This window comes from Oncorhynchus nerka, linkage group LG4, assembly GCF_034236695.1.
Source record: "Oncorhynchus nerka isolate Pitt River linkage group LG4, Oner_Uvic_2.0, whole genome shotgun sequence".
In the NCBI taxonomy this organism is placed as follows: domain Eukaryota; kingdom Metazoa; phylum Chordata; class Actinopteri; order Salmoniformes; family Salmonidae; genus Oncorhynchus; species Oncorhynchus nerka.
Window position 1 is genome coordinate 31,638,600 of NC_088399.1, and position 12,345 is coordinate 31,650,944.

General features: G+C 45.1%; 1 protein-coding gene across 1 annotated transcript in view; it reads right to left on the reverse strand.

The window, feature by feature from the left end:
- Nucleotides 1–9,196: 9,196 nt before the first annotated feature.
- The window catches only part of si:dkey-112m2.1 (transmembrane protein 132C), a 149,422-nt gene continuing 146,273 nt past the window's right edge, over nucleotides 9,197–12,345 (reverse strand). Inside the window, exon 9 of the mRNA XM_029651184.2 lies at nucleotides 9,197–11,523. Within this exon, the coding sequence (XP_029507044.2) occupies nucleotides 10,468–11,523 (1,056 nt within the window). The 3' untranslated portion in view covers nucleotides 9,197–10,467. The remainder of the gene's footprint in view (nucleotides 11,524–12,345) is intronic.

The following is a 12,345-nucleotide window of genomic DNA, read 5'->3' on the forward strand; positions in this document are numbered from 1 at the left end:
TTCGGGTACAGCTGGTGCTCTCATGCATGTTTCAGTGTTATTTGCCTCGAAGCGAGCATAGAAGCTGTTTAGTTCGTCCGGTAGGCTTGTGTCACTGGGCAGCTCTCGGCTGTGCTTCCCTTTGTAGTCTGTAATAGTTTGCAAGCCCTGCCACATCCGACGAGCATCAGAGCCGGTGTAGTACGACTCAATCTTAGTCCTGTATTGACGCTTTGCCTGTTTGATGGTTCGTCGGAGGGAATAGCGGGATTTCTTTTAAGCTTCCTGGTTAGAGTCCCGCTCCTTGAAAGTGGCAGCTCTAGCCTTTAGCTCAGTGCGGATTCTGCCCGTAATCCACGACTTCTGGTTGGGGTATGTACGTACGGTCACTGTGGGGAAGACATCATTGATGCACTTATTAATGAAGCCAATGACAGATGTGGTGTACTCCTCAATTACATTGTAGGAATCCTGGAACATATTCCAGTCTGTGCTAGCAAAACAGTCCTGTAGCTTAGCATCTGCTTCATCTGACCACTTTTTAATTGATCTCGTCACTGGTGCTTCCTGCTTTAATTTTTGCTTGTAAGCCGGAATCAGGAGGGTGGAATTATGGTCAGATTTGCCGAGGGAGAGCTTTGTATGCGTCTCTGTGTGTGCAGTATAGGTGGTCCAGAGTTATTTTCCGTCTGGTTGCACATTTAACATGCTGATAGATATTTGGTAAAACTGATTTAACTTTCCCTTCATTAATAAAGTCCCTGGCTACTAGGAGCGCCGCCTCTGGGTGAGCGTTTTCTTGTTTGCTTATGGCGGAATACAGCTCATTCAATGCTATCTTAGTGCCAGCCTCTGACTGTGGTGGTATGTAGACAGCTACAAGGAATATAGAAGAACTCTCTCGATAGGTAATGTAGTCTGCAGCTTATCATGAGACACTCTACCTCAGGCGAGCAATAGCTCGAGACTTCCTTAGATATCGTGCACCAGCTGTTGTTTACAAAAATACATAGACCGCCGCTGCTGTTCTATCCTACCGGGAACATCGTATAAGCAGCCAGCTTTGTTGATGTTGATATTGATGTATATTTTGATGTATGTTGATATTGTCGTCGTTCAGCCACGTCTCAGTGAAGCATGAGATGTTACAGTTTATAATGTCTCGTTGGTAGTTTAATCTCCCCAATAACTTGTTAATTTTATTGTCCAAAGATTGCATGTTTGCTAGCAGAATTGAGGGGAGTGGGGGTTTATTCGATCGCCTCCGACTCCTCAGAAGGCAGTCCGCCCTCTGGCCTCTCGTTCTCTGCCTCCTCTTCACGCAGATCATTGGGGTTGAGACCTGTTCCATGACTCTCGTCAGAATCTTGAAAGAAGAAAAAGGATTCTGCTAGTTCCTGGTGAGTAATCGCAGTCTTGACGTCTAGAAGTTATTTTCGGTGATAAGAGACGGTAGCGACAAAATTATGTACAAAGTAGTACAAAAATTAGCTACAAACGTAGCAGATAAACGAACAAAAAAACGTCTGCCTTCTGCTTCGGGGCACATCTTACACAAAACGTTTTGGTGTTTTGTAACAGACTTCTCTTTACATTCATCGAATGGCCGTTGTGCAGTTTATATGCTGGAATTATATTAGAGTGGAGTGGATGAACATGCAAACTTAGACTACAGGAGACTTTTGAAGTAGCCTAATCAGATTAAAACATTGTGACTGGTTGTGTTAATGCCACAGATAAAAGGTAATACATTTGAACATTTAAGCTATATTGAAGTGTTAGGGTTTAGGTCGAGGAATAACTGCTCAGATTGGAGGCAGAACAGCGCTAAGCTTTCCTGAATAACTTGGACTGCTGGGAGCATAGGCCTTTAAAAAAAAAAAATGTTTTAGATTTATTTAACTAGGCAAGTCAGTTAAGAACAAATTCTTATTTTCAATGACGGCCTAGGAACAGTGGGTTAACTGCCTGTTCAGAAGTAGAACGGCAGATTTGTACCTTGTTATCTTGGGGATTTGAACTTGCAACCTTGCGGTTACTAGTCCAACACTCTAACCACTAGGCTAACCTGCCGCCCCCTATGTATGATGACTTAGGAGAAGGATGATCGGCAACAGACAGCGCATCAGTAATAGAACAAAACGTAATTCTGTTTGTAATAAAGCCCTTTTGTGGGGGAAAACGTATTCTGATTGGCTGGGCCTGGCTCCCCACTGGGTGGGCCTATGCCCTTCCAGACCTACCCATGACTGCGCCCCTGCCCAGTCATTTGACTTCCATAGATTAGGGCAGGGGCGCAACTTTGGTTTTAGAAGTGGAGGGGACATAATATTGCATTTTTGGGGGATAAACACTCCAAACAGCCTGACCGCTCGGAGATGTCCGCATGGTCCTAATGCACCCCGTTGCCTCATTTTGTATCACATTCCAACAATAAAACTGGGGCGGCCAAAAATGTTCTTTCAGAATGCTGGGGGGACATGTCCCTCCCCGTCCCCAGTGAAAGCTGCGACACTGGAATAGGGCCTAATGAGTTTTTTTGAATTGACTGATTTCCATATAAGAACTGTAACTCAGTAAAATAATTGAAATGGTTGCATGTGGCATTTATATTTTGGTTCAGAACAATATATACGCACATTTTTTTTGCAGCGACACAATTCGAAAGGCTATAGCAAAAAAATGTAATTTTACTGTTTGCGATTCACAAATTATTATTTAGAATTTCATGATTTCATTCAACGTGATTGAACTATTTTTAGAAATATGAAGAGAGACATCTATTATACAGTAAATTACATTTGTTTTCACATGACATGTCTTGACTTTCATGCTCAATGATGCACCTAGCCTCTCCGCTGCCTATCAGATATTCCTCTATGTTCTTGTGGAGTTCTATAGAAAATTGATGCAGATTTGAATTATTTTATGTGTGGCATGATTGCTAGTTAACCTAATGCAGATCTGGACAAATTATCCACCTACCTGTTATGTATGGTACGTCGTGCTGTTCGTCGTACTGTACGTTGTTATGGTTTACGACAGTGTGCTGCTTTACGGATGAATGGGTTGTCAGAATGAGTGGCACATGTCATTAAATGACAGAGTAATGTACAATGTGAATCTGTGCAGATCTGCGTTCTTTTACAGCTAAGCTAGATATAACATTGGCGATGAAGATGGCTGAATTCAGCTTACCACCACCAGCACCATTCCTTGCCGTACCTGGTGAACCTCCAGTCCCGTGGATTAACTGGGTTTTAACACTTATCTCGAAGCTATGGACTTTTCTACAATCTCAGACAAGCGGAGGACAGCACTTCTCCGTCACTCCCTCGGTACAGAGGGACAGTGGATTTTCAGATAGAGGGGATGTTATGTGAAAAGACAAGAGAGAAACTACTTTTAGAATCGGATCATTTACAACTTGATGGAGCTATTAAAATAGCACTCCAGGTTTGATACGGCTTTGGAATGCTCTACTGGGCTAACAGACAGCTCTGCAGCATACACTCAGCCCCCAGCCGTTCTCACTCAGCAGCTTCAGACCAAGCAGGCTCACTACAACGATCATGCGCTGCGCTCGCCCTCCCACGTCGATAGCAGCATGGACACAGTCACAGACACCAGCATGCCCGTGTAGCAGGCACACAGACAAACAAACAAAAGTAGCTGTGGGGCTAGCTCTCACAATTCATGGGCTTCAAACTGCCCAGCCCGTGGGAAAATATGTCATTCTGCCACAGCTACTCGCTCCACCCAGAATAGGCCCTTATTTTCATCTCGCTCTCAACATGAGCACACTGAAATCCGAACCGTCTCCACTAACCATATGTCATTCAATACATGCACTGTGCAGCTACACGTACTACACGTTTCTCAGTCACCTACCACTCCAGCAGCCCTCCACTGTCCTCTGTGGGTATGGTAGACCAAGATAGACATTGCAGGCACCCTCCAGGTCCCAGTGCACTACGGTGCCAAGCATCTGCCATCCTTCACATTTCACATTGCAAAGAGGGGTGCCAACCTCCTGGGCCTCGACCTCTTCACATGCTTGGGGATCGCACTGAGAGATGACAGTTGGTCAGCTATCCACCAAGTTAACGGCACATGGCAACAGAACTGGCCACTAGGGTAGCCTAGTGGTTAGAGCGTTGGACCAGTTTCCGGAAGGTTGCAAGTTCAAACCCCCGAGCTGACAAGGTACAAATCTGTCGTTCTGCCCCTAAATAGGCAGTTAACCCACTGTTCCTAGACCGTCATTGAAAATAAGTATTTGTTCTTAACTGACTTGCCTAGTTAAATAGAAAAAAATAAAAAATCTGTTTGATGGACTGGGCTACCTCACAGCTTTACAGGCCTCTCTCATCACAATTACAGGCCTCTCTCATCTTTTTAAGTGGGAGAACTTGCACAATTGGTGGCTGACTAAATACTTTTTTGCCCCACTGTATATAGTCTCACTATTGTTATTTTACTGCTGCTCTTTAATTACTTGTTACTTTTAATTTTTTATTCTTATTTTAAATGTTTTTAAACTGCGTTGGTTCTATTCGGCACATGTGATTAATAACATTTGATTTGATTTGTCTCTGTACAAGCAACGGCAGAGGGAGAGAGAGAAAAACACCACACATATCCTCATACAGCTGTTAGGTCAGTTTGCATGAGAAGATGTCTCTGCAATGTCCGGGATCTGAGCAGACTGTGTTTTGTGTCCATACAGTATCATCTGTCCAGACAGAAGCTGCTTATTTTACTGATGTTCTGGGCCTGATTCTCCTAACAATATGTACTGGGAAAGGAAAGATATCTAGTCAGTTGTACAACTGAATGCAATCAACTGAAATGTGCCTTCTGTATTTAACCCAACCCCTCTGAATCAGAGAGGTGCGGGGGGCTGCCTTAATAGTCATCCACATCTTCGGCACCCAGGGAACAGTGGGTTAATAGCCTTTGCACAGGGGCAGACAGACAGATTTTTACCATGTCAGCTCAGGGATTTGATCCAGCAACATTTCAGTTACTGGCCCAATGTTCTAACCACTAGGGTACCTGTGCCCTGCCTTCTTGACACCTGCACAAACGTTCTATTACATGTCATTACTGTAAACTTTTCTAGCGTGGGTGGGTCGATTATTTCACTGTCACAACAAGAGCGTCAACAGTCATCATTACCACGATCACAGCCCTAAGTGCCAATCCCCACCAGACACTGACAACATAGACCTAAATACAGAAATACCATCTGAGATAAAACGAGAAGCAGAAAATAAAACGAACTCACTTCTTCCACAGAGGTCCCATTGAGGAAAAGGGGCGGGGGAAGGGTGTTAGCTTCAGTATCCCAATTAGTATCTCAATAAGGCCAGCACCGGGGGGAATAGGACTGAACCAGACACATCTAATACACTGCAGTGAATCATTTCCCTCAATGAACTCTTCATTGTTTCTGTGACTCCCTTGCCACTACAGTGCTTATCTATGAGGGCTGCGCCATTGCAGTGCTTTGTACACATGGTTTGGATGAAGGCAGTCTCTTATACTACACTTCAGTGAGTGTCTGCTTAGCATTGTGAAAGTTGACCCTGTAGAAATGCAATGCCAGGGGAGGAGGGAACAACACCACAGTCACAGCTGCTTTAATTTCACTGATCTAACTCATAAATCACCTCACACACACACACACGCACACGTGCACACACACACACACACACACACATGCATACGCACACACACCAGCAGTGTGATAAGGCCTGCCACCACCAATAGAGAAATATTTGTGAAAGAACCATTTATTAAGTTTCAAGTTTTAATGTCACATGCACAAGTACAGTGAAATGACTTTCTTGCAAACTCAAAACCCAACAATGCAATAATCAATAATAATGTATTACTAGAAAAATACAAACAAGAAATATGAAATACACAATTAAGTAAGTAAGTAAGCATACTATATACAGGATTTTTTTGGTCAGTGTGCAGGGATACTGGAGTGATGGAGGTAGATATGTATAGGGGTAAGGTGACTAGTCAACAGGATATAAGATAAACAGAGTTGTAGCAGCATGGGTGTGAGTGGGTTGGCGGGTTTGTAGAGTCAGTATAAATGTACAGTATGTGCATATTATGTGTGAGTGAGCAAAAGATCAAGTGAGTATTTGTGTGTGTTAGAGTGACAGTGTGTGTGAGTGTGTAAGGTCCTGTGAGTATGCACCAATCAAATGCAAGGTCATTAAAGATACAAGGTTAACTCAGATAGTCTGTGTAGCTATTTCGTTAGCTATTTATCAGTCGCATTGCTTGGGGATGGAAGCTGTTCAAGAGCCTGTTGGTGTCAGACTTGATGCTCCGGTACTTCTTGCCTGGGCTGTCCGTACAACCCTCTGTAGCACTATGTGATGAAGGGCGGTGCTATTGCCACACCAACCAGTGACGCAACCAGCCAAAATGCTCTCAATGGTACAGCTGTAGAACCTGAGGGGGAAGAGGCTGTTCTTCACAACTGTGCGTGTGTTTGGTCCATTTTAAGTCTTTTGTGATTTGGACACCAAGGAACTTGAAGAGGTCTACCTGCTCCACTACAGCTTTGTCATTGTGGATGGGGGTGTGCCCCCCCGAAAGCTGAGCGGCGGCGATATGAGGTAAGGCAGCGCAACAGGCACGAGAGAGGCGGGGCACATGGGTAGACCTGAGGCAATTCCCCGTGCTTACCGGAAGAAGCGTAGTACTGGTCAGGCGCCGTGTTATGCGGTCAAGCGCACGGTGTCGCCAGTACGCGCTCATAGCCCAGTGTGCTCTAGGCCAGCCCCCCACAAGTGCCATGCGAGAGTGGGCATCCAGGCAGGGCGTATTGTGCCGGCTCAGCGTGTTTGGTCTCCGGTACACCGTTTCGGCCCAGGGTATCTAGCGCCGGCGCTGCGTGCTGTGTCTCCGGGGCGCTGGGAGGGTGCAGTTCCGTGCCGGGTGAATGTGGGCATTGGGCCTAAGGGAAAGGTGCGAGTGGTATGCACCAGATCTCCAGTGTTCCCCCACAGCCCGGTTCAACCTGTGCCTGCACTCTGGAGGGTCTGGGCTAAAGTGGTCATCCAGCCTGGAGGAGTGGTGCCAAGGCTGCACACCAGAGCTCCAGTGCTCCCCCACAGCCCGGTCCATCCGGTGCCTCCTCCACGCACCAGGCCTCCTGTAGGTCTCCCCACGCACCAGGCTGTCTCTCAGTCTCCCTCCTGTCCGGAGCCGCCAGAGTCTCCCTCCTGTCCGGAGCCGCCAGAGTCTCCCTCCTGTCCGGAGCCGCCAGAGTCTCCCGTCAGTCAGGAGCCGCCAGAGTCGCCCTTCACTCCGGAGCCGATAGAATCGCTGCCCCTCAGTCCAGTGGCGCCCTCTACGAGGTTCTTCAGTCCGGGGCCCGCTGCGAGGGTCCCCTAAGTGGGCCAAGACTGAGGTGGAGCGGGGTCCACGCCCAGCACCCGAGCCGCTGCCATAAGAAGGCCCACCTGGACCCTCCCCTTTAGAGTCAGGTTTTGCGGCCGGAGTCCGCACCTTTGGGGGGGGTACTGTCACGCCCTGGCCATAGAGAGGCATTTTATTCTCTATTTTGGTTAGGCCAGGGTGTGACTAGGGTGGGCGTTCTATGTTCTTTTTTCTATATTTTTGTATTTCTTTGTTTTTGGCCGGGTATGGTTCTCAATCAGGGACAGCTGTCTGTCGTTGTCTCTGATTGAGAACCATACTTAGGCAGCCTGTTTTTCCATTATGGGTTGTGGGTAGTTGTTTTGTGTTTCTGCACCTGACAGGACTGTTTCGTTTTCATTCATTCTCTTGTTATTTTGTTTTGTGTTCAGTAAAAAAAAAAAACATGAACACTTACCACGCTACGCTTTGGTCCACACCTTCTTCATACGACGACCGTTACATCCATCTTATTATCAAGTGACTGTACATTGGCCAGTAGAATGGAGGGAAGAGGTGACCTGTTTTCCCTTCACTTTAATCTCAAAATATCACAAAATAGCTCAATTGAGTCAGAGCTTGCAAAACGGTGGCCATCCAGTTCCGTGCATACTGTACATGCGCGCACACACACAGGCACAGCAAGTATATGGTGGGAAAGTGGGGCGAGTTTAATCTGTTTAAGGCCAGGATCAATAGAGAAAGAACAGTGAGCAGCTGAAAGAGACAACAGGACAAACAACAGTAAAGAAGGCCTCACTCACTCACTCATACTCTCTCATACTCAGTTCACAAACACATGAACTCTGCCACTTATTCATTCAGGCTTTCAAATTGATTTACCAACTCATGTTTTACTCATCAAAACAATTCATTTCAATAAAAAGCACAAGGTTCCAAAAACTCTCTACTGCGCTTCAAATTAAAACCAACCCTTCCAACAGAAGATCATTTAGGGGATTGTATTGGTACAGTGTGTTATCTAAAAACACACAAATGCATAAAAAGTTCAGCAATTTGGATGGGGACTGATTGCATCCCTCCCGCTCTCCTCTTCACAGGTTCTAGGGCTTGTACTTCATTAGAATATCATTGACATCTGGGTTGTTAAATGGGTACAATAATTTAGCTTGAAGGCATGTACTGTATATACTGTCAAGTTTGACATTAACATGTAGTAAACCACATCCTAGTAATCCTTAATTAGCTTTCCCATTCACAAAGAGGAGCCATACCTGTGTTCTATGGGACAGATACAAATTGTCTAGGAAAGGTACAAAATGCTTTTTAATGTATTAGAGTTGGAGAGGGAACTGTGACATACACTATGAGTAGCATTAGAGTAAATGGTGGAAATACTTGTGATACTCATCATTGGGGCCAATGAGTTTTTCCTAACCACATGACCTGACCAGGAAAAACTCTGGTCCCCATAGGCTAATATGTGATCAAAATATGGAAATAGTTCTGGTGTTGTAAGACAACTCTCGGTTCAGCCATGTCTGAAGTAGTACTTTAGGGATGCAGACATCACAATAACTTATTTCCCCAGCTTACTATCTGCCTGGCAGATGCACAAATGCACAAACACGAAATTGCCAATCTCATTAGAGCAGCAGTCGGTTTGTAGAAATTGATAGGTTGGATGGGTAACTGAGTCTGGACAGATAGATAGAGGGATGAATTAAACGTCTAGACAAATTAATCAAACAGAAACAGGAGAGAGAGGTTTCACCTTTTAGTTTTAATCAAATCCAGAGGCCATTTTGAAAACAGTAAGGGATGGACATCTATGGATCTGATTGACGGGGAGGAAGGAGGGAGGAGGATGGACTCGTCAGGATTTTTGCCACAGAGCGGATCACTATTCCACCTGGAACTCAGCAGCTCATGTCATTAGAGTTTAGTTTAATGTACTAGCATCCTTATACTAGTATGCTATACTGATCTGCACCAACCATTGGTTCTGGTAATAGACCTGTACTATATTGTGTGTTTGGGTTCGATGACTCAGTCTAAGTGAAATAATCTGGAGTGATTATGGTCCATCTGAAAGTGGAATAAATAGATACAAAATGGGGATTTAACACGATGTAGCTCACCAACAGTTACGCTCACCAATAATTACAGGTAAGGTCAGAATTGAACTAATTACACGAGGAGTAAAAATCTCCATATAGGCTACAGGTTTAGCCTAGAAATTGGAAACAGTCAAAGGAATCATATCAACTGCAAAAAGAATGTCACAAACAGCAAGTAGGAGACACTCCTGTTGACTTCTAATAATAGAGAGAAAAGGAAAGATAAGAAAAAAATTACAAAATAATAAGAAAACACAACCTAGAGCTCAGCTATTCAATGAATGTCATGTCTTTGACAGGGATGTGTGTGAGAGAAGCATGTGTCTTATAGGGAGGACTCTACAGTATGTACAAATTTATTTCTGACGGATCAACAGGAACTAAGACAGGCTTTGTCTTTAGTAACATGCATGTTGATCTCTGGAGAACAAAATTAAATGCAAAAAGGAGGACAGACTAAAGAAAGATGTTACAAAATATTGTCTCTCATACTCCAAACCAGTCTCTATGCTCAACTTATTTACAATTTTAATAGCTTTGAACACTTCTCTCATAGACTGTAATTGCTTAACAACATAATACACAGCAGAATAAGGAAATTATGATTTAAAAAGTCAACAAAGAGAGCTGTGCGTGAAAACAAAATTAAATAAGCTTATCTAAAATTAAAGACAGGGAGAAGATATATCTACTAATTAAAGTGTCATTCAAGTTTTAAAAAATCCCACATATCCAATGTGGTGTAATGGCAATTTGAGTTTCCCCTCATTTCTGATCCTTGACCATTCCGATAGTAACAATGGAAACAACAATGGCTGGAACGCTCCATCTTGTTGTCATAGCGAGGTACAGTACCAACCAATTTCAATAAAACGCACCCCTCACTCCCTCCTTACTCTGAAAGCATTCGGGTGTGTTAGAGTTACTCATTTGTCCACTAAAAATACAAGCGTCTCTATACAACGTTCTTTGTAGCGTTCTCGTTCAACCTCTCCATGTAATTCCGGAGCTCTTGCGAGTCCCCGAGCTCGATGTCTGGACACACCCACTTAATGTCGTTGGTCAGTCCGAGTGCCAGTGGGCTCAGAACTGGGCATCCATTATTGGGCTTGACGTTGGAGAAGGTGGTGAATTTGACCCTCTTCCTCTTGGTGGTGGGTGAGTTGAGTGACTCATTCCTACCTCCCGGACAGCTTCCCTGGGCACTGCTCTTCAGGGCCCCTCCATTCAGCAGCTGGCTGCCCTCCTCCAGGGTTGAGCCCAGCTCGTCCTGCTGCTGCTGCAGGCACAGGCCCTCATCCTGGCCAAGCCACACCCAGTCGTGGGCATGAGGCATTGCCTCAGGGGCCTCCAGGGGCAGCTCCTTGCTGCGGTACTTGAGGGCGTAGGAGATGCAATTGATGAGGAAGACTAGGATGGCCAGGCAGAAGACCCCCAGCAGGGCATACATACCGATCTCCAGGTCTGTGAGGCCACGGCGGGACGACAACAGGTCCTCCTCTGTGCTGCGGCCCCGCGGCAGCTCCGCCTGGGCAGGGAACTCAGAGAACTCTCCAGGGACTCCTCCGTCGGCCAATAGCCTGTCCCCGTTGGGCCTCACCGGGATGGGGGCCTTAACCGTGGTAGCGTCCCGATTCATGATTCCAGCCTCAATGTCAGAGATGGAGCCTCCATAGTAGGGTGCGTTTGGTCGGGTTCTGCCTCCGGGGCGGCTGTACAGCTCCTCAGAGCTGCCAAACCTAACACTGATGTTTCCTACCCCGGCAGCCAGGATGATGCGTCGCTTCGTCTTCCGGCAGAACTCTGATGATGTCATCTCTACGCGCACCAGTAACCCTTGACCTTCACCCTTTGCCACGATAACCGGCCACTTCCACTCGGTGCTGCGCTGTACTGTCACCACCTGCTCGTCCAATGAGGTGGCTGTGAGCACAAAGTGGGCGGGGTCATAGTGGTCCAGAGGGGTCATGGAGCCGTCACTGAACTGAAGCCAGGCACTGATAAGAGATTCCTGAGGAACCATACATACACACAAACACACACACACACGCACACACACAGACATCAGTGCGTTACCAGTCTTGTTTTTCCATCAAAAGGGTAAACTAAACAACACTGTCTGAGTAGCGCTTCAACAAAGCCAATCTCTTCCCACATCTCTACTCTAGAACACCAACTCCCATTGGGACATACTGCAGCTTAAAAGGAAAGAATGCTCCCTGTCAATGTAAACTGTTACTGTTACTAGACACAAGCAACCGGTATCTGCAGGAATCACATCTTTTCATCTTTATCAAGAGAGAAAAAGAAAGAAAGAGTGAGTGTAGAAGTAATGGGAGAGAAAGAACCCCGACAGATGTACAGAGATGTTTTAATTAGCCAGATTTAAAAGCATAGGAGAATTTCAGCTGAGCAGGAGGTCTCTGCAGCTGTTCCTCTGAAAATGTGTTAGTTTCAGAAGCAAACATCTTCATTGAGATAAGATCAATAATTTGATGTCAGAATCTGATCATATTCACTATAAAGGATAAAATGGCAGCCAATGTGACTCTACCAATTCCAGGTGAGAAAGTTACAGTTTACCTTTATCACATATCTCATGTAAACATTTTGAAAATTCCATTATACAATTTATATCTATTGGTCAACATACAGTCAAAAAAGGCAAAAAAGCTAAAAAGTATTTAGTCCTACTTAAAAATGAGAGAGGCCTGTAATTTATCATAGGTACACTTCAACTATGACAGACAAAATGAGAACAAAAAAAACAGAAAATCACATTGTAGGATTTTGTATGAATTTATTTGCAAATTATGGTGGAAAATAAGTATTT